This window comes from Exserohilum turcica, assembly GCF_000359705.1.
Source record: "Exserohilum turcica Et28A unplaced genomic scaffold SETTUscaffold_24, whole genome shotgun sequence".
Lineage (NCBI taxonomy): Eukaryota > Fungi > Ascomycota > Dothideomycetes > Pleosporales > Pleosporaceae > Exserohilum > Exserohilum turcicum.
Window position 1 is genome coordinate 137,105 of NW_007360070.1, and position 20,390 is coordinate 157,494.

The 20,390-nt window shown below is 54.6% G+C and overlaps 7 protein-coding genes across 7 annotated transcripts; 4 read left to right on the top strand and 3 right to left on the bottom strand.

Moving 5' to 3' along the window:
* Positions 1–314: 314 nt before the first annotated feature.
* Positions 315–1,408, bottom strand: SETTUDRAFT_169561 (uncharacterized protein). Its single transcript, XM_008028388.1, has 4 exons — positions 1,224–1,408; positions 1,010–1,118; positions 899–952; positions 315–850 (listed from the first exon to the last, which is right to left on the bottom strand). Exons 1-4 carry the CDS (start codon positions 1,337–1,339, stop codon positions 737–739), a joined length of 393 nt encoding a protein of 130 aa, XP_008026579.1. The 5' UTR covers positions 1,340–1,408; the 3' UTR covers positions 315–736.
* A 482-nt stretch (positions 1,409–1,890) lies between these two features.
* Positions 1,891–3,161, top strand: SETTUDRAFT_111209 (uncharacterized protein; the record flags this gene model as incomplete). The annotated part of the gene is made up of 2 exons (XM_008028389.1): positions 1,891–2,356; positions 2,413–3,161. The coding sequence occupies 2 exons, from the start codon at positions 1,891–1,893 to the stop codon at positions 3,159–3,161; spliced, it is 1,215 nt and encodes a 404-aa protein (XP_008026580.1).
* Positions 3,162–4,217: 1,056 nt separating this feature from the next.
* SETTUDRAFT_47791 (uncharacterized protein) lies at positions 4,218–6,557 on the top strand (the record flags this gene model as incomplete). Its single annotated transcript, XM_008028363.1, has 1 exon — positions 4,218–6,557. Exon 1 carries the CDS (start codon positions 4,344–4,346, stop codon positions 6,555–6,557), a length of 2,214 nt encoding a protein of 737 aa, XP_008026554.1. The 5' UTR covers positions 4,218–4,343.
* Positions 6,558–7,014: 457 nt separating this feature from the next.
* SETTUDRAFT_169565 (uncharacterized protein) lies at positions 7,015–9,000 on the bottom strand. Its single transcript, XM_008028390.1, has 2 exons — positions 8,211–9,000; positions 7,015–7,866 (listed from the first exon to the last, which is right to left on the bottom strand). Exons 1-2 carry the CDS (start codon positions 8,556–8,558, stop codon positions 7,429–7,431), a joined length of 786 nt encoding a protein of 261 aa, XP_008026581.1. The 5' UTR covers positions 8,559–9,000; the 3' UTR covers positions 7,015–7,428.
* A 340-nt stretch (positions 9,001–9,340) lies between these two features.
* On the bottom strand, positions 9,341–9,906 carry SETTUDRAFT_151818 (uncharacterized protein; the record flags this gene model as incomplete). The annotated part of the gene is made up of 2 exons (XM_008028391.1): positions 9,341–9,745; positions 9,822–9,906. The coding sequence occupies 2 exons, from the start codon at positions 9,904–9,906 to the stop codon at positions 9,594–9,596; spliced, it is 237 nt and encodes a 78-aa protein (XP_008026582.1). The 3' UTR covers positions 9,341–9,593.
* Positions 9,907–10,538: 632 nt separating this feature from the next.
* SETTUDRAFT_169567 (uncharacterized protein) lies at positions 10,539–13,423 on the top strand. The gene is made up of 4 exons (XM_008028392.1): positions 10,539–10,697; positions 10,762–12,524; positions 12,574–12,976; positions 13,024–13,423. Exons 1-4 carry the CDS (start codon positions 10,690–10,692, stop codon positions 13,319–13,321), a joined length of 2,472 nt encoding a protein of 823 aa, XP_008026583.1. The 5' UTR covers positions 10,539–10,689; the 3' UTR covers positions 13,322–13,423.
* Positions 13,424–16,973: 3,550 nt separating this feature from the next.
* SETTUDRAFT_132094 (uncharacterized protein) lies at positions 16,974–20,040 on the top strand. The gene is made up of 2 exons (XM_008028393.1): positions 16,974–18,546; positions 18,594–20,040. The coding sequence occupies exons 1-2, from the start codon at positions 17,352–17,354 to the stop codon at positions 19,556–19,558; spliced, it is 2,160 nt and encodes a 719-aa protein (XP_008026584.1). The 5' UTR covers positions 16,974–17,351; the 3' UTR covers positions 19,559–20,040.
* The last annotated feature ends 350 nt before the right edge of the window (positions 20,041–20,390 follow it).

Consider the following 20,390-nt stretch of genomic DNA (forward strand, 5'->3'; position numbering starts at 1 on the left):
TGACAAATCAGCAGATAGATGTGCGAGGCAACAATCGCCGTGCTCCAAGTCCAGGTGCTGTGGTTGAGAAACTCGCAATGCTGCCTGTGCTCGCTTGCGAATCCTAACCTGCGGCAATGGTTTCTTTTGGGAATGCCAAGATGGGGTTATGTGGGGATTCAGGCGGAATATTAAATGTACTGTTAGAAGGCAGGCATGTATGCTGCCTGTTCATAGAGGCAAATGCTGTCCATGAACCACTCCGTTGCCGAGTCCCTAACACATTGAAAAGACATCTTCCAATTTTCGCATTTAATACTGGACATGTAATGAAGTCCGGATACGCTTCAGTCGTCTCTCGTCTGCAGTCTACGATGCGTTTCCCTGCAGTTGCGCCGCGCTAAAGTCGCCACTCAGAACCTGTGTGAACTCTCTTTGTTTGTGATCGGTTGGAACGCTCCTGGGTAACAGAAACTACCCCGACACTAGTTGAGAGATGCTTCGCAGATATTGCATACTCTCCGCTGAAATCAGCTCTCGCGGTCCATGTGCCACAAATCCTGCACTGCATACTGCACACTTGTGACATCATATCAAACATTCCAATGCGCCAAGAACGAAGCAAAGGGGAACGATTGTCCGAATGCAATGGAGATGATTCCTGTACAAAAGACATTGGTATGGTACACTCTATTGCGCGACCCCAAACTCACTCCGCCCCACTCAAAAGGGTCATGCCAGACCCGTGTACATACACTTAGTGGCCAGCAGCGTTCTTCTGCCTCTTCTGGACAATCATGGTCTCAAAGTCCTCACGCTCAGCCATCTCGGCCTCGATATCGGTAATCAGCTGGCTGAGGTATGGTGTGTCCTGTGGATCGTCAGCGTCCGGTGTTTCTGGTTCCAGTGGCGTCCTTACGTCCTCGGGCTTGGTCCACTCCTCCTTGGGCAGAAGGCTGTGGGACATGGAGAGCTGCCACTCGTTAGCCACGCAATGTCCAATCCTCTTGTACTACCGGGCTCAAAGTACCTGGAAGGCTCGGCGGAGACGGAAGACACGGTCGTAGGCCTCCTGGGGACGAAGACGCTTGAGGGCGGTCTGGACGGTGTCGTTCTCCTCGGGGAGCAGGTCATCGGCCCTGTGCAGCAGTTTCCGTCAGCCCATCATTCCAGAGCCAGCAGCATTTCCCCGCAGATCCTCCCATCCGTCGGCGGCACAGCGTCTTCGCATCGGGGCTCCGTACCTCAGGCCGAGCTGCCTGTAGCCCGCGGCATTGCAGTACCAGTTGGAGAGGGGCTTCATCCAGCGCTGCAGCCACGGGCGCTTCATGATGTAGGGGGCGAGAGACGGCGCAGACATGGTTGCGGGCGTTGGACGGCGGATCGGGGGCGTCGAGATGCGGAGCTGCCGTCAATTGCAGTTTTGACAGTCGGAGGTGGTGAGGTCGTAATGCGAAAGAAACGAAAGCCAATAGGCTGGCCTTGGCCCGGCGGCGGGCCTCTCGCCTTGGTTATGTAAGCAGCAGCCGCCGTCCCCACCCGCCAGGCTAACTTGGCTCGTTCTCGAAGAGCTCTGACGTCGGGATCCGGGAACCAAGCTTTGCACCACCACCACCAACACCACTTTCACCACCACACAGCGCCAGCAGACTGCCGCCCCGCGCCGCAGCCAGCGCCTCCCACAGCAGCCGGTGCACTCGCCTCGTCTTGCAGCCCCTCCAGCGACGCCTCTGCACCTCGTCCGCTCGTCAATGGAGCCGAACAATCGCTAGTTATCGTGTTACTCAAGTGCTGCGGGGTTTCCGCACACTGAGGCACCGCAAAGGGGACGACGGCCTGTACGCACCGCACCCGCCTCTTCCCGCACGCAGAGCGCCTGGCTCTAATGACTCGACGCCTACAGTGCCCCAGATGTCGACACACGATCCCGAGCCGCCGTCCCCGACTGAAGTTCACGACCGGTATGCGCCGTCGGCGCTTTCCGTCGAACCGCGCGACATGTCGATACCCACCAAGCAGCGGGCCTGGAGTTCGCCCATTGCGAGCCTAGCTGTCCGAATTGCAAATCTTCCCGATGGCTCCGTCAACGCGCTGTGCGGGGCCTCCGCGGGCGTCGCTTCCGGCATCGTGACCTGCCCGCTTGATGTCATCAAGACGCGGCTGCAGGCGCAGGGCTCGTTTCGCCCACGAAAGTATACGGGCCCGCCGCGTACCGTGTACAAAGGCCTCGGCGGCACCGCGCGCATCATCTGGCTCGAGGATGGCATCCGCGGCCTGTACAGAGGCCTGGGGCCCATGCTGCTTGGCTACATTCCTACGTGGGCCGTCTACATGAGCACATACGACTCAACCAAGAATCTCCTCTATCCGCAGATGGGTCAGTAGCCGCCCCAGTATTGCCAACTCGTGTTGCTAATCAAGCTCGGCCTCCAGAAAACAAATGGCTCGCACGAACCATTGCCTCATTGGTCGCTGGTGGTTGCTCGACCCTGGTCACCAACCCCATTTGGGTAGTCAAGACGAGATTGATGTCCCAAGTGAGCGCTCGCGCATCAGACGACCATCGCCCGCCATGGCACTACAAGAACACATTCGACGCCTTCCGCAAAATGTACGCCAAGGAAGGCATTCTATCCTTCTACTCTGGGCTGACGCCAGCGCTGCTTGGCCTCACACACGTCGCCATCCAATTCCCGCTCTACGAGTTTCTCAAGATGAAATTTACTGGCCTGGAAATGGGCCAGACAGACGCAAAGGTCGAAGACGTTCACTGGTTTGCGATTGCACTGGCCACTGTGCTGAGCAAAATGACGGCGACATCGGCGACATACCCACATGAAGTGCTGCGCACGCGGCTGCAAACGCAACAACGAGCGCTTCCCGATCACTCGGACAATCACGTCACGTTTCGAGGAGGACATCATGACCAGATTCACACACGCCCCCCAGGCACAGCTTCATCCGACGGTATGATTAACCTTCCTCGCTACCGTGGCATACTCCGCACGTGCAACGTCATCCTCCAAGAAGAAGGTTGGAGAGCCTTCTACAACGGAATGGGCACTAACATGGTTCGCGCCATCCCTGCAGCAGTTACTACGATGCTCACGTTCGAATCACTCAAGATTCTGCACCAGAAGCTTAAGAAGGAGGGCAAGAGAATAGAAGAAGAGGGCGAGTGATGGGCAGCAGGAGGATGTCTACCATGAATTTCTTACGGGTCGATCGGCATATTTACCGGGCGTTTAGTAACGGGTTAGGGGCGGAGATATCCCAGTGAGCATCCCTGTTCTGTTTGTTCGTTTGTCTGTATATACTACGCAACATATTCGGACATTGGCAGCATTGGCGCCTTTGGCGTTTACCGGACAACGTGGACGAAGGCAGTGTGGCTGTGCGAGTACAGAAGGTCTTGACGCCCAACTCGGGACTCGGTATCACATGCTACTAACAAGCGGTGCCCGTCGGCAAGGCGTGTTAAGCAAAGCATGCCAAGACAGCAGTCAGCATCGCAAACGCTGGCTTGGCCATTACGGATATTGCCGACGGGTCTGGATTGTGTGCGAACCGAGAACATGACGCGACGTCTGCGCAAGCCGGCAAACGAAATGGCCAATTGACCGCCCTTCCGAAAGTCTAACAAGGCCGCCCTCGTTAAACATGTTTCACGCTTAGTCGTTCAGTTGCTTTGTCGAGGCTGTCTTCCTTGCGAAAGTGCTGACGTTTTGGCCCTACCGCTGACGCTGACGCCCATGGACCGAAGAGAATGCTTCCGCAGAGCCGCCCGAGACGCCACCTCGCACAAGCGTAGTCATTTCCGTCATGTCTACTCCGCATCTCAGCAGAAGCTGTCAGCCATCATCTCAGACATCCCCACTATAACTACGAAGCCGTCATTTCCTGTATTGCAGACTTTACGTGATAGACTTGGTCGCCAGCTGCTGCCGGATACGCGACAGGGATCATGCAGGGGGCTTCTCCAGGGAAAGGAAACTTTAATCAATCATGACTTGAACAGCCGGAGAAGCCGTGGGCTCTCGAGCGTAGTCTCGCATAAGAGAATGACGGGTAGTGATGAAGGGGAGGAAGTTAGTTTTGGCGAGGCTGAGCTGGAATTAAGCTCCGTCGACGAGCTGCTAGAGCCATTGTCCCCAGCGCAATTGACAACACAATTGAATGCCCCCAATCTGGCCCCTGGACAATATTGTGAAGACCACAGCAGCCATTGTTGTGCACATGTCGGGGTCCTAGGGCGCGTCGCCACTCAACACGGAAGTCACGACGGCGCGGCAGGTACACCCCAAACAACCGGTTTGGGCCTCACCAACACCTCTTCACCATTACATCACTGCGCCAGCAACACCATGGATGCACAAGAATCACCCAGTCCTTCGTCCCCCGAGACCGACATTCCCGAGCGAAACAGCAGAGACTCTGGCCGCCCCTTCCCTTGCAGACATGGCGCTCTGTCTCTCTTTCCACCTGTGTCCTCATCGACCGGCAATCGCGAGTACACGTCGTCAACGAGTCCCACGATCCAGGCTGCTTGCCTGTTTTCTCCAATGAACAACGGGAGAGACACTTATGGAAATTTCCTCCCTTCAATCACGCGTAAACATTCCACTGCGTTGCCGCCCTCTTGTCGACCAACTACCCAGCCTACCAACAAGGAACGGTGCTTCTCTGTGACTGAGAGTGTATCGTCTGCAGGACGCACACATGGTGATGGCCAGAACAACCTCAGGTCTTTTGGGAAAACAGCTGGCACTCAGGTGTCCAGTCAAGGACCGGCCCGGATTCCTCTGCAACAAGCTCTCAACCACGAGGATGTTGCGCCAGGTGTACCCATGGTCACTCATGCAGGACGGCCAGGTAGTCGATCTCTGCCTAGTATACGCCCACAATCTTCTGCAGCCGCTTCTCCAACAAACCCGAGAGAAACTAAAAAAACACTGGATGGACCTTTCACTGCGGATACCAGACGAAACGAGGCAGGTGGCTCTGATCAGTGCCTGGAAATACCAGTATCAATTTTTTCCACCATCTCAGCTGGTACGGCAGGAGTAAAACCCATCGCTTCTCAAGGACTGGGATTGATTTTTCAGCATGATTGCGAGGTGCAATGTGCAGAAAATCAGCAGCAACTCCACGGGGTGACGGATGATGGATTTGAAGAAGACACCAAATCCAGGCAAACATCACAGAGGCAGAACCACGACCAAAGTACTGCCATGTGTGTAGATGGTGGTGCGGATGCATATAGACGCAGTGAGCGGAAGCCTAGGGTAGTCCCGGACCTGCAGTCTACCCAAAGCTCGTCTGATGCATCGCAATATATACCTCCGTGTGGCGCCACCCCAGATCGGTACCCACAGAAAGTGAAGCACGGTCGTAAATCGATTGGCCGTCCTTCTGTCGAGTCGGCATCGGCATCTATCCCGTCATCCGGTTTCAGAAAAGGCTGCCAATCCTTTCACACTGCCCTGTCAAAGGCAGGAAGGTTGTCGCGCTCCCTCCTCGCCACAACGCCCGGGAATACATGCAAGAGAGGCTCGAAGCAACATCTGCCAGACGGGTTCAAGAAGCATGCGCGACCAAAGACTGGTCTGGGCGCTGACAGTAATGGCTGGCCGCGTCCATATCCAACGGATGCAGGAGAGATGTTTTCGGCAGGGTTTCGGGCAAGTAAAGATGACTACAACGATGAACCAAAGAAAGCAAAGAGCCTGGCTGAAGAAACACGTGCTTTCGAGACGGCATTACGTGGACGTTCAGCATCAGACTTGCTCCCGATAAGTCGTACAGGCGCATCAGCAGTCAACATTGGCACTATTAAGCCCGATTCGGCAATTTCGACAGAGCCTTCACATGCGAGGTATCCCAGAGGTGGATCATATGCGCGCCCTCCATTTCCTGAGGTGACAATGCGCGCCGTCCAAGGCGCTTCTTTCTCCATTACCACCACGTTGAACCAGCTGCCAGTAGGTGCATCTGGTAGGCTCCTGACAACATTTCCTGAATATCCCGACCGCAACGGATTTGTGTACGTACCACGTGACGACGACGACGACGACGACGTTCTATCTATAGACTCATACCTGGAGTATCTATATCGCTTGCAAGAAAACGAGTCGCTGGAATTCGACTCGGCTGATGAAACAAAAGACATGCAGCACTATTATGATGTGATGGATGTAGCCCAGCAAGATGACACGGAGGCTCTGCTACCATCACTTCGGTCCGACGCTGAGAGCATTGGCCTGACAACTAATTACCATGCTCTCAACACGGAAACCATCATGGAATCTGCATCGCCTGCCACTACGACGACCGCCGCTTCGTCGCTATACTCGCGCCAAAGTCTCGACAGCAGCATTGCACATGAAGCTCTTCTTGTCGCTGCCTCGCCAGTATCCCAGCACGGCACTTGGTTTTGCTCGTCTGTGGAGGATTTGCGATCGCGCTTCAATGCTGACTTTATGGAGGAGAAGGCGGTGGACAGAAGGGCGGGTCCGAAGAAGAGCAGGCGAGAGGAGTATCGGGCCAGGCAGTTGAGGCTCATGCGTTCGTGCGGGTAGATTTCGTCCGAAGGATGGTGAGTTTGTTTGTGTCGAGTTGTTTTTGTGTGAGTGATCTGACTGCTTTTCTTTTCTTTTTCATCTTCTACTCTTTCTTTACTTCTCTTTTCTTTTTTTTCTTTTACGTTCTCCTTTTTTTCGTTATTTTCGTATGAATGCGACCAAGGGTCTTGTGGTGGAACGAGGCAAGAAGCAGACGAAGAAATAGGACATGGCTGGTTCTGTCAGAGACCCATGTATATAACTCTGGGCACTTGGTGTACTCTGGATTCTTTTTTCTTCTTCTGTATGTATGGTCAATGGTTGTCTGGGAGGTGGAAGGTATTGACATTCTGCATGTATGTACGTATGTTTGCATGTATGTGAATGTAAATTCTCGGCAGGCTGGTCTCCTGTATGAAGCAACACACACAATACATCTTTTTTTTGATTTAGGAACACCAAAAAACAAGGATAAAGGCAATGTATGGAAGTATGCCGTGGTTCTAATGTTACGTTTGATATACATGTGTGGTGGAGAGCTATCGTAAAAAAACCGACCGCTACGATCCAGTAAGGCTGAGATACAAGATACAAAGCCCGTCCAAATAATACAAAACCCCCTGTGAAAGAAAACTGTTGTACAATAACGCCTTTCTCGATGCCCTGCGTAAACAGAAAAAACACGTACTGAAAAGAAAGAGAGAAAATAGATACGGTATAGCTTTATAAGGGGAGTGTAGAGGAATGCGCAGACAGAACAAAACGAGGAAATTGGAAAAAACAACAACAACAACAACAACAACAACAACAACAACAAAAAAACAGAGATATAGAAAGAGACCAAACAAACAGCGAGCCAATTGCTCTTGACCAATCCTCGTTGGAAACTTCAGTAATCACAATGATCATACTCATGCAACGAGCCCATACCCGCGGCAACAAGCACACACTCGACGGCCTCAGTGCGATCCCAAAAGTACTCGCGCATCCACTCGGCGACCATGTGGAGCGCCGAGACGGGGGAATTGCTACTCCAGACCTTGCCGTGGCGGGTCCAAGCGGCGTACAGCCAGTGGGTGTGGGGATAGCAGCGCTGCAGGACGGGTAGCAGGGAGCGCGGGGCGGCGGCGCGGGTGCCGTGCAGACTGCCTGCTTGGACGAGGTAAGCGATTCCGGAGCTGATGCTCATGATGGCGAGGAGAGATGGGTTGAGGCATTGCGTGGTTAGGAAGGTGGAGGCCGAGGCGGGGAGCGAGGGGCTGGACGACGAGGAGAAGGTGCCGGGGATGAGGATGAGGTCGAATTGGGGGGCGTTGGCGAAGGAGTTCTGCATGGAGAAGGAGTTAGTTATATTGGGGGGTTTTTTTGGTTGAGGGACGGGTATGGAGGAGGGGAGATAGGGAGGGAAGGAAATGCTCGTGTTAACCTTTATCTCTTCCCTTCGCTAGACTGTCCGAGATGGCTACTTTTTTTTGAAGACATAGAGGAAGCATGTTAAAGCTAAGTAGCCAAGACTAGGGCGAATCCAGCGTGGCCAGAAAGTTGGCTTTTTTTTCCTGGCCAGGAGAAGAGGATGGGCTCTGTGTGTATGGGAGGAGGATGGAGAGGGATGAACATCACGTCTATCCATGTGCGTTGAATATATGGAGCAAATTCGAACTTCTAGCTCACCGTCACCGGCATCCGCGAGCCAGCCGTAACGGGGAAACTGCCCTCCCCCGTCTCACTGACATAGCGAATATCGATTTCGTCCACGGCGTGGTCCAGAGCAGCAGCCGTGGGATTCAGCTTGGCGATTCTGTTTTTGCTGACCATGGCGACGAGGTCGATGGCGGCCAGGTCGAGCAGTTGGACTTGGACGTTGCCGAAGATGATGACGCCGACGCGGAGTGAGGCTCGAGAGGGAGGCGCATCGTAGTGTATGTTGAGGTTTTCGCTGGACGTCGAGGCCGTGGTGCAGAAGTAGAAGAGGTCCGCTTGGCTGGGAAAGGATACAGAGCTGGTTGATGGAGACGCCATTTGGGAAGTAGAAAAGAATATGCTCGGTGTGACAGATGGATAGATAGATGGTCTTGAACTAGGACTTGACGTGAATCCTCGCCTGATGTTGCGGCCTCAGGACGCGTTTTATACAAGGCAAGGCCCGTCAGCCATGTTGCATCACTGACTCCTCGGTAGCGTCATATGGTTGCGCTATACGGAGAATGCGCATGGAGGAATTGCAATGCGGCTCAGCCCCCTGGACCGCTCGCTGACTTTCCGGCTACTTAGGGCGCGCCGCTCGCCAACCGAGAGTCCCCGATCTTGGCCGTTGCATCATGTCGTCGGATGTGCCGTGGAGAAAAGTATATGGAACTTGCTTGAATACGACTTGTTTAGCCTATTTCTGAGTAAGTATCCTGCGTGTTTTGCGATACATGTTGCGTATTGTGGTTGCCTGTCGTTCCGTCGTTATACTGCCATCCACGTAAGTAGGTGTATTAGGCACCGACATTGGCAGTCATGGCAATGGGAGTAGCAGTAACAGCGTCAAATTGTAGGCAGCCAGTTTAGGACGGCAAGGCGGCTCAAACCTTGGTTAGACGGTGGCTGAGATGAGAAGCTTCAAGGGAAGAGTCGGACTTGGGTGCAGTGGACGCGCCAGATTCTGCGCGTCAGGTGTCGTGGGACATGGGCGAGTCAACGGCGACCCGGCTTCACCTCGTGCCATGTGACCTCAGCGCGCAGTGTGGTCGATCGCCGAGACGCCGGTGGGGGCTCGACGACGATTATAAATAGCTGGTTTGCAATACGGTGAGGATGGATTCACAGCTGCATGCAGAATATAGGTCGAGGTCAATGCAAGGTAGGGTAGATGATGCAGTGCGGGTATCCTTTATTCAGCCGCCATATCTATACGCCGCCGCAGGTATAAGCATAGAGGGTTGCAGTAGCAGCAGCAAGAAACGTGCTCATCAACGCGACCGTATGTCGACCGCACAATGGCCAGAACAAGGAAACGAAACATGACAAGACAGAAGAAAACGACATTCCAGCAGCCATGGATGCGCCGGCCTAGATGTCCCTGGGCTCGCCGTCGGCCTCGCCCGACTTGACCGTCTTGCCCGTCTTCTTGATCTTCTCCAGGACCGTCTCGTAGTCGAGCGAGTCGGCAGCCGTGATTTCAGCTGTTTGGGTCTCGAGAGAGACGTTGTACGACTCGACACCTGGCGGCGGGTTAGACAGCGGTATACATATATGGCGCAATCGGCGGTGGGCAATGCGCCATGGGGGGGCACTGACCTTCGAGCTTCTTGAGGACACGCTCGATGGCGCCCGAGCAGCCGCCGCAGCTCATGGCAACGTTGAACTTGTATGTGTGGGTCATGTTGGCGGTGGTTGGTGGTTTGTTGTAGGTGAGGATGTGTGGCGGTGGTGGTGGTGGTGGTGGTGGGGGAGAATTGCGGTTGGATGCTGACTGCTGGAGGGGCGCGCGCCTGGTGGATTATATATATACACGTCCAGTACGGCTCGCTAGCGGACCAGGTGGGAAGGCAGAAAAGATGCGCAAGTTTCAAGATGGTGTTGTAATTCGGCGAGATTGCCATGGGCCTGACAGTCCCGCAGGTGGAACCCGCCGCGCTTCAGGCCGGAATGCTCTTGATGCTAGGAGCGCAGCCCGGACAGCCTAGTGGCGTGAAACATGCTCACGGAGAAGGTCCTGAGCCTCATTTGGCGCTGCTTAATTGCTCATGTCCGCGCCCAGAGAACACCGTGTCCCCACGATATACAAGTGCCCATCTCCATGGAGCTGGCGTCCATGGAGCCGGAGAGACGGGGGCTCAGGATGCAGCCCACCTGCACCTGCATCATGCGCCCACTGCACGCCCGCCTTTCCGCCGCCCGCCATGGCAGTGGATATGGTCGTCGTATATCATTCGGGCTGTGCTGGTCTTGTTCCTGGATGCTGCACCGAACCGGCCTCTCTCTCTCTGCTCTCTCTGCTCTCTCCCCCCCCACATTGGCTGCTTAGCGCGGGGCAGCGCTGCTCACACTCGCAGCCCGCATGTCGGCCCTTTGGCGCGCGCGGGCGGTGACGTCTTTGGCGGGAATGCGAAGCTCTGCCAGTCTCCCCTAACGCCAACAAAACATTTCTTTTGTTTCTCGCGCCATGGCATCGTGAGCTCCCCCCGCCCCTCCAACACACGCCCCCGCCCGTCTCGCCCGCTGACCAAATGGCCAGCAACATCCTCTTCCTGCCCTTCCGGCGCTCGCACTCGGTGAACCTGACCGACGCCATCAAGCAGTACATCTCGTCCAAGTATGACCAGCACCCCGACATGTTCTCCAAGGACCTCGAGACGATTGAGAGGCTCCGCTCCGTCGCCATCCACGCCCAGGAAGCCCACCCCAGCAACATCCCCAAGCTGCAGCAGTACGCCGCCCAGCTGATCTGGCTGAGCGGCAAGTTCCCCATCGACATTGGCGTCGAGTTCCCCTGGTATCCCGCCCTGGGCTACAACACGAGCCGCCCGGCATCGCGCAACAACGTCCGCTTCGAGCTCGCCAACATCGTCTTCAACCTCGCCGCCATGTACTCGCAGCTGGCCATGTCGTCCAACCGAAGCACCCCCGACGGGCTCAAGGCCGCCGCCAACAACTTTTGCCTGGCCGCCGGCGTCCTGTCCCACCTGCGAAACCACCTCCTGCCTGAGCTGCGCACAGAGCCGCCCGAAGACATGGACCTCATGACGCTCGAGTCCCTGGAGAAGCTCTTGCTGGCCCAGGCCCAGGAGTGCTTCTGGCAAAAGGCTGTCAAGGATGGGCTCAAGGATGCGACGATTGCGAAACTCGCCGCCCGCGTATCCGACCTCTACAACGAAGCGAGCGACGCAGGCATACAGTCGGACGCAATCAGCAGCGAGTGGATACACCATATGACGGCAAAGCACCATCACTTTGCCGCTGCCGCCCAGTACCGTGCTGCCTGCGACTCGCTGGAGAAGCGCAAGTATGGCGAAGAGGTTGCAAGGCTGCGTGACAGTCTGACGTGCGTCAACGAGGCGCTCAAGGAACAGCGCTACATCAACAAGGCCGTGCTCGCGGACCTCAACGGCCTCAAGAACCGCATTACAGAAGATCTCAAGCGTGCGGAAAAGGACAACGATATGATCTACCTGCTGCCAGTCCCGCCCAAGGCCGAGCTCAAGATACTCGACAGGGCAAACATGGTGGTGGCAAGAGTCCCAAAGGAGCTTGCCGAGTCCAACTCAATGCTGGGAGACCACGGCGAGCTCGGTCCGGCTCTCTTTTCCAAGCTGGTGCCCTACTCGGTGCATCTGGCAGCGAGCATCTATGTCGATCGCCGAGACAGAATGGTCAATGGGCAGATTGTCGAGCAGCTGGAGGCGCTGACGGACAAGGTGCACGAGGTGCTCCGCAGCTTGAACCTGCCGGGCTCGCTACAGGCTTTGGAGAAGCCATTGGGCCTCCCGCCGGGTCTTGTTGCTCACGCCGACGAGATACGCCAACAAGACGGCATCAACCGCCTGTTGCGTTCGATGGAAGACACCAAGAAGCTCATGTACACGGACCAAGCCATTTACCAGGAAGGCGTCGACATTTTGCGTTCGGAAGCAGCAGAGGACGAAAACGCCCGGCGCAAGTTTGGCACCCAGCAATGGACCCGGCCACCCGCAGAGCAAGCCGCGCCAAAACTCTATGCTCAGATTGGCGAGATTGACGGCTACTTCAGGGCTGCAACAAACAGTGACAACATTGTCAAGACGAAGCTAAGGGAAAACGAGTACTTTATCAAACTGCTCAGCGGGCCCGATGACGAACTGGAGAATTACGTCCCCAGTGGGCGGAGACCTGCAATTACCGGCGAAGTAGAACGCGAGGCTGGCAAGCTGCGCGGTAGCTTCAACGAGGTCAGCCGACTGGAGAGCCGGCGGCGGCGGAAGATTGAGGCTTTGAGGACAAAGGCGAAGCAAGATGACATAAGTAAGTATCCTCGCATCTGCTTGCTGACTGCGCCCTGACAAGAAACTAGACCCGGAGCTGCTGCGCGAAGCCGCTCGCTTAGAGCGGGAGTATCCCATGCAGACAATCGAGGCTGTACAGTTTGAAAGCTTGTTCGATAGGCGACTACAGATGTACGATGCTGACCTCGACATGGTGCAAGAAGAGGAGAGGGAGCAAGCCGAGGCCATCAAGCGGCTACAGGACGCAAACGCCGCCTTTTTGATGGCTCGTCGCGGAGACCAGTCCAACAAGAAGCGTGAGCAGGCGTTGCAAAGCTTGGAGAATGCCTACTTCAAGTACAAGGAAATCATCTCCAATCTCGATGTTGGGCGCAAGTTTTACAATGATCTTGCCAAGATTGTGAATCGGTTTAGGGACGAAGCTCGTACTTTTGCCTACAATCGCAAGTCCGAGGCATCGCATTTGGAAAGGTATGTTGGCCTGTCCATGGTCGACGGTATGTGCTGATTGAGAATAGCGACCTCACTACGCGAATGAGCTCACTCGGTCTTCAGCAAGCCGCGTCCAATTCACTCCAGAAGCAGAAACAGGCCGACGCGCAGGATCCACACTATGGTGCAAGTGCACATGCCGAAGAGCCCTTGGCTGCTCCAACACCCACCCGAGCAAGCATAGTACCGACTTCGGGTATGTGGACTCCAGAGGTTGGAATACGCTTTGGCGATACCCCCGCAGCCTCTGGCAACTCCCGATCCTCTGGCGGACCTCCACAAGACGGGAGATGGGATCCTGCACAAGGGGTGAAATTTGGTTAGATACACTTGGAGTAGCGCCAGCGCCAGTTTTATTTCTGTTGAAAGCATCGAAGCATCAAAGCATCGTTTTACATAGGATACCCATGGCACTCACGAATGAAAAGACATGATTTTGCAGCACATTTGATGAAACGTGTTTGAGTTTCCGTGGTCGATGGGGACAGATGCCCGTTGCATTCCGCGTGCCGAGCGGGAGCCCCCCAAGTATCTGAGACACGGCGTCATGAGCCCGTGATTTAGTTCTTGGTTTGCGTCTTGCATCATCGTCGTTGTGGCCCATTGTCTTGGTTGAGAAAGAAAGATATGCCGGGGGGCTAGACTACTCTAAACCAGAACCCCAGTAAGTAGATAAGAAAAAAAAAGTTGGAGTTGGCCTTAACCCACCCACGGCATTATTCTTCCTAACCCTACCCTACACCTACACATACACCTACACATACACATACACCTATCACTCAGCCGCTGGGGCTTTCCGCGCCCTGCCGCGTGTGCAGATGCACTGCTATTGCCCTGTTGTCCAGTCTTTGCCTCTGTTTGCACATGCACGTGCGACATGTGTAACAGACGTATGTATGGTATGGTATATCCATGTCGGCACTTTTGACCGAGAACAACAAGCTACGTATGTACAAGGCTTGTATGTATGCATGTATGCGTATGTGTGTGTGTGTGTGTGTGTATACTATTCTTATCTCTCTCTCTCTCTCTCTCTGTCCCCACATCTCAGTCTTCCCTATCTCTTACACTTGCACTTGTATGATGCCGATGCTGTTTTTCCTGCAAGGAGCAAAACCCCACGTCCAGTGTTTTTTTTTTACCCAAACGCGGTATAACCCAAAAAAACTATAGCACTAGTAAAGTACTGGGGGACTCGAAAATCTGCCTTGAGACGACATGTCGCAATGCAAAAGGGCTTGTTTTCTTGGCATTTTTCACTCGAGTATGCCTTGCGACGTACGTGTACGTACGTAAGTTTGATGTTGACATTGACCTTGACGTTGGGATAGTCGTCGTCGTCGTCGTACATAGCGTGGCGAGGCTGTGCTGCATACTGTATGCTGGCTAAGCTTGCCGGATCGGCGCTGTCTGGGTAAAGTAAAGCAGAAAGTTACCCAATCCGAGTCCCGTACATGTATGCATGTGGATGCGGATATGTGTGGTGGTGGCAAACGGGCGAGTCAGCGGCGTCACCGTGAGAAATATCCCCTCACCCTTGTTACACACGTACAGCAAAAAATTCAAAAGTTGTGCAATTGGGTGCCGACGATTTTACAAGGATAAAGTAACAAAAGGGCCTGTTTTTTTTGTGCACACATCCACATCGCCCATCGGCTTCTTGGCTTTTTTCTCACGCCGTGGCTTGGCTTTTCTTGGGGGGCGGCGGCATGATGAGCACGGCTTGGCGGGACGGGGGGGGGGCATGCGTTGATGGGCAGCTACTGGGACTTGGTAAAGTGTATGTTGTGTGCTGGTTTGTCTAGAGCGGGTTGCTGTACTGTGCAGCCGGCGGTATTCTCGGTGCTACAGCGTGTCATGCTGGTGTGTGAATGGGTGGATGAAGAGATATGGTGACGGCTTAAATGCGGGTGTGGCATGGGATGAGATGGATGGGGTTTGATTTGATTGGAGGTTGGGGCGGGAAAGATGTAGTTGATAGGTAGGTGCCAAGAGGGGGTAAATTGCTCTGTTTTGGGGGGATTAGTGGTCTTGTTGTTGATGTTAATTTCATTTAGACGGGATAGAGTGGGTTGAGATGCTGTTTTCTTATGTTTTCGAGTTGAGGTTTGCGGGTTGTAACGCTTGGTGTAGTGATGCATGTTGGTGTGTGATTTTGTTTTCAGTGCATGGAGAGTGGAGGTGGTGGTAAGCAGCGTGGATGATTGGCTCGTCTCAGACAGCTGATGCGAATGCTCTTAAGTTTTCTAATGCGATAACGCCTGTATGAGTATCTTGATAATGCAACAAAGACAATGGAGAAACTCTTATTGCTGCAAGTTTGGATGAATTGCTTGGGAATCTTCGAGTACCATGGTTGTTAGTGACGGGCGAATTCGAGTCTTTGGAAAATCGCACTCTGAAGTACTCGGAGGACCATGGTACCACGGTAAAAGGCAAGATATGTACGGCTGTCATGTATAAGATACTACCATCTCCATATGCTATACTCTTCAATATTCGCTTCTGTCTCGAACTGACTTGGTCACATCTACCTACGTCAGCCAACAACTTACGCCTGCGATTCGCAGTGCCGTCTTCCCAAGCCGAGGGCGTCCCTCTACGTACTCATATTACCACGTTTGAATCGGAAAGCAATGGAAGAACGTATCCCACTCTTTACACCTTACACCGGCGCCCACTTCCACCTTGCGAACCCAGTCAGAGTCGCCTGATCATGAACCGACATTTATACGGACTCAAACACGGCTGGCCTTGTCACATACTCAATCATGGGCTCCGGTAATGCGATGACTGGGGTAGATTCGAGGTTTCGGTATCCCAGCATACACGAATTTTCAATGACTAGCTTCTGGTACGGTCAATGATATCTATGAAGAATCTGCGAAGCGATTGCGTCCTATCCAAGAGCCTAGTTAAAATGTATGGCTACATAGTCTGTAGGCATCTTACTACTTCTTAAGCATATGCTGTTTCGCTCCTCTGCAGCTTCCTAAGCTTGCTAAGATAGGAGATAGCTTAGGCGAATTTCTAGTATATAGTCCTGCGTTTAGGTTGTGTACTATTTATCTAATAGGCTATAGCATTAAAATACACTAGCAGGCTGAACGCAGAAGGATACAATATTAATGTGTTAATCTATTGTGGGCTGAATGACTGTCGCTTACTATTTAGCTGGCAGTGGGGTACCATATCATCCCAAATCTGAGCAAAGAGCTCAAATCAGCGTATTCGTCAAACCACTGACCTGGGAGGATTAGAGATGAATGGCATGAGGCTGGCCGTATCGCAGAGAGTAGTGCTGGCCCATGGCGGAGATTTTGAACACAGTGCGCCGGTCATGTAATGCGTACTTTTTGCTGAGAGGCACCATTCCTTCACATGTCATGAGTTGAAGCTGAGATTAATTTCTATCGTGGAGCGGTTGACCAATGCAACGTGCAGGATTACATCTGACATGGGGCTGATGGGCAACGAATTACTTAGTCGTGGGCTAGATGGCTGATAAATTGCTCACTATGACTGGGGCACCCCTTTTCGAGTCGCATGATGCAGACAAATTAGTGCACCAAAGACTGCCCAAAACAGTGATTTTAAGGGATCGGTTGGCGAACAGACAGGAGACAACAAGATGACTCGCCAAGTGTGGTCTCCGCCGAGATTTACGCTTGTCTTCTAGGCAAGCACCTTGATTGTATAAGGCCGGGGGCTGTGTGAGGGAGGGAGGAAACACACAGTGAATCTCTTGCCAACGTCACATTTGGCGGTCCGGGTCAGCTCAGGGCCGCTTACCGTTGGTGCCGATACCGCTCAGCCTGTACTGGCTGGCGTGTGTTTTTGCATACACGCGCTCTCACGTTACTTGTTCGGACTGCTGCCACCGCGACTACTTACCACCACCATCGCCATCGCCATCATCACCGTCACCACCACCACGACGACCCTATCCAGGCCCCACCGTGCGACGGCAGCCAGAGCGACAACGCACCGCGCATCTCCTGGATCAAGGTTTCACGTCCTCCGCGACTGAAACAGAAAGTGACCAGGACAGTCAGCCGTGGGAATTCGCATCGCGGGGCTAATAATAGCCGACTAGACCGCTTGCAGCGCCTGCTCGTGGTGAGGTGGGCTGTGTCTGTGACTGACGACAACACTGCGCCTCCTTCACACTCACCAGCCCCAGCTGTCAAGCCAGTCGAGAAAGCATACTGCGTGTTCCTGGCGCCGGTCGGCCATTCAGCGTTCGTGCCTGTCTCTTGGAGCCTCCCATCTCTCCACGCGGGCCCAAGCGCGGCCTCCAGGGCTCCCTCCTCCACACTCGACCTATTGTTAGGACCACGCGAAGAGCTACATCATGGACGCCCACCAGCGCGGCCGCTCCCCCTCAGCCGGCCACCATGCGCATAAAGGCCACTCGCCCTCGCCCAGCCCCCAGGCCCATTTCCAGCACCAGCACAGCGCCGCCTTGGGCTTCGACGCCGCCCAGGACCCTTCTTCGTACGCCGTCACCAGCGCGGGGTTGAACAGCTCCCCCTTCCTCACCACCACCCAGGGCCAGCCCTTTGCCCAGCCGCTCTCCTTCTCCGACCACGGCTTCCTGCACGCCTCGCAGACCATCTCGCAGCACAACACGCCGCAATTTGGCCCCCAAGGCACCAACGGCCTCCCGCCCGACGCACTCGACCTCACCAACACGGCCAACCCCGACTTCAACAGCTTCTTCCAGCCCAACGACCCCTACCTGGGCCAGACGCTGGATCCCCATATACTCGACACGCAATCGCAGAGCCAGTCGGTCAACCCGTCTGATCTCATGCAGCAAATGGCCGCTACACCGCACAATGCGCCGACGCCCCCTCATCTCCTGCCCGGTATGAACAGCCACCACCAAACCCCGAGCCCGCATGCCTCGCCCAGCATGGCCGCGGGGCAGTACCGCAAGCCAGGACACTCGCGAAACGCGTCGCTGGACCCAAGCGCGGCCTACGGACAGACGTCCGAGTGGGGGCAGATGGCAGGTGCCAGCTTTGGCGGCCCCAGGTCGAGGGGAGGCAGTGACGCCGGCTATTCAGACGTCGCGTCTTCGGCGCACAACTCGCCCTACCTGCACCAGCACGACAGCTTCGACAATGACCAGCCCTCGCCGCTTCTGCACGCGCAGCACGACCCGCAGCTGTTCCAGGACCCCGTTCCTGGCTTTGACCGGTTCAACCTGAACAACAGCAATGCGCACCTGAGTGCAGCAAACAGCCCGCACATCTCGCCCCGTCTGCTGCCGCAGAACCAGCAGGCCCTTCCGCAGTTCCAGCCCGAGACGTTTGGCCTTAGCCAGAGCATGAACCCGTATGCGCCTCAGGGTGTGAATGGCTTTTCCGGCCAGAACTCGGAGCCGTTCCCATCCCTGAACCAGCCCATGCCAGAGTTTGGGCACCCGGATGCCATGTCGCCTCCGGAAATCAACATTGATTTCGCACCGCCCTCGCGACAGGCAAGCTTTGAGCCGCCCAAGCCTGAGCATCAACTCGACGCACTCAGTCCGCCAGACCGATGTAAGTATGCCAAGGGCACTCGACGAGCCATGCTAACAGCTGAACAGCCCGCAGTCGCAACAGGACTCGAGCAAAGTCTGATCCTTTTAGCAGTGTCAGCTCACGCACCTCGACCCCCGGATCGGATGTGCATCGATCACTGTCGCCCAATGCCGCAAAGTCCCGATCTCCTTCGCCCTCTGGCAAGTCGTCTCGCCGCTCGTCGACGTCAAGCGTGCCCAATCGCGACTACATCCTGGATCTGGCCGACCCCACGAGGCCCGCACCTGCCGACGGCTCGAATCCGAAGCGCACGCAGAAGCACCCCGCCACGTTTCAGTGCACGCTGTGTCCGAAGCGCTTTACTCGAGCATACAACCTCCGGTCGCATCTGCGCACGCACACGGACGAGCGTCCCTTTGTCTGCAGTGTTTGCGGCAAAGCCTTTGCCCGTCAGCACGACCGCAAGCGACACGAGGGGCTGCACTCTGGCGAGAAAAAGTTTGTGTGTCGCGGCAATCTCAAGGATGGCAGCAGCTGGGGTTGTGGGAGGCGCTTTGCCCGCGCTGACGCTCTGGGCCGCCACTTCCGATCTGAAGCTGGCCGTGTATGCATTCGGCCCTTGTTGGAGGAGGAGGCACGCGAAAAGGGCGAATGGAATGGGCAGAACCAGCAGATGAACAATGGCAATGGCATGTTTGCACCGATGCACACGCAAAACTTTGGCAACATGGTACCTGGCCAGCCGGGCTTTGACCCGTTTGCTCAGGCGGGCGGCATGCAGGCACCGCAGCAATTCTTGCCGGCAGCTCTCCTGGCCCAATACCCCGCGCTTGCAGGTATCCAGTGGGACCAGCTTCCTGCAGGGCCACCTGACGAGGATGGCGATATTAGTGGACGGAGCAGTTTTGATGCTTCCAGTGGAGGCGAGTTTTACGAGGAGGAAAACGAGTTCCAGCAAGGCAACCAGCAGGCCATGTATGCCGGCGGCAACAACAATGGATGGGTCAGCGACTCGTATGACGGGCGATGATGATGTGTATGTATGGTTGTCCGACATGTTTCACTTTTCGTCTTTTCGGGGGGTTTGGCATTTGTCGGGAGCGGGGGACAAGATTTCGACGACTTTGTCACGCGTCCATGACCTGATTTTTTTTTTCTTTCTGCTTTTCACGCTGTAGCAGCTGCTTTGGTTGGAGCTGTTCACTTTCTGTCGCTTTCCCCCCCACGTTTTCCTCTGATATACCACGTTTCATTTGCTTGATTGCCCGCCAAAGCAAAAACAAAGGGTCTGTCTCTCTCCAATTTTATACCCCCGTGGGAACTTTTTTGATGGGTTTTGAGGACTTTGTTTAGGGAGTTTTATTTTTTTTCAAAGTCTTTAAGTTTTGTTTTCCATTTTTTTTTATTTATAACGGGCCAAGCAAAGGTGATGTATGGAATGGAATGGAATGGAATGGCGTTGATTTGGCGATGTAGATGGATTAGCAGATACCATACATAACTATACATAACGTATTCCACCACCGAGAGTGCCACCCCACCGAGAGTGCCACTTTTTCTTGGCATCGCGAACTTCACGTACGAAAGACAATGCCTCAACAACAGAACGTGATATTTACTCAGCAAGAGGGTAGGCTTACTCTAGCAGTTCAGGCCTATCGTACAGGCCAGTTTAAGAGCATTCGACGCGCTGCAGCAGCCTATAACGTCCATCATCAGCAGATCTCTCGGCGGCTTCAAGGAATCACCTTTCGACCTACGACGCAGCCAAATTGCCAGAAGCTAACTAAATCTGAAGAGCAAACTATCGTACGATACATTCTTGACCTAGACTCGCGAGGTATTTCGCCCCCCGTCTATGT

Coding starts and splice junctions, on each gene's coding strand:
- SETTUDRAFT_169561 (XM_008028388.1), bottom strand. CDS start 1,339: ATGTCTGCGCCGTCTCTCGCCCCCTACATCATGAAGCGCCCGTGGCTG. Junction 1,119..1,223: donor TACAGGCAGCTCGGCCTGAG/GTACGGAGCCCC, acceptor ACTGCTGCACAG/GGCCGATGACCTGCTCCCCG. Junction 851..898: donor AGTGGACCAAGCCCGAGGAC/GTAAGGACGCCA, acceptor GACGATCCACAG/GACACACCATACCTCAGCCA.
- SETTUDRAFT_169567 (XM_008028392.1), top strand. Junction 12,525..12,573: donor GGCGAAGCAAGATGACATAA/GTAAGTATCCTC, acceptor ACAAGAAACTAG/ACCCGGAGCTGCTGCGCGAA. Junction 12,977..13,023: donor GAGGCATCGCATTTGGAAAG/GTATGTTGGCCT, acceptor GATTGAGAATAG/CGACCTCACTACGCGAATGA.
- SETTUDRAFT_169565 (XM_008028390.1), bottom strand. CDS start 8,558: ATGGCGTCTCCATCAACCAGCTCTGTATCCTTTCCCAGCCAAGCGGAC. Junction 7,867..8,210: donor GCTCGCGGATGCCGGTGACG/GTGAGCTAGAAG, acceptor TTCTCCATGCAG/AACTCCTTCGCCAACGCCCC.
- SETTUDRAFT_132094 (XM_008028393.1), top strand. CDS start 17,352: ATGGACGCCCACCAGCGCGGCCGCTCCCCCTCAGCCGGCCACCATGCG. Junction 18,547..18,593: donor ACTCAGTCCGCCAGACCGAT/GTAAGTATGCCA, acceptor ACAGCTGAACAG/CCCGCAGTCGCAACAGGACT.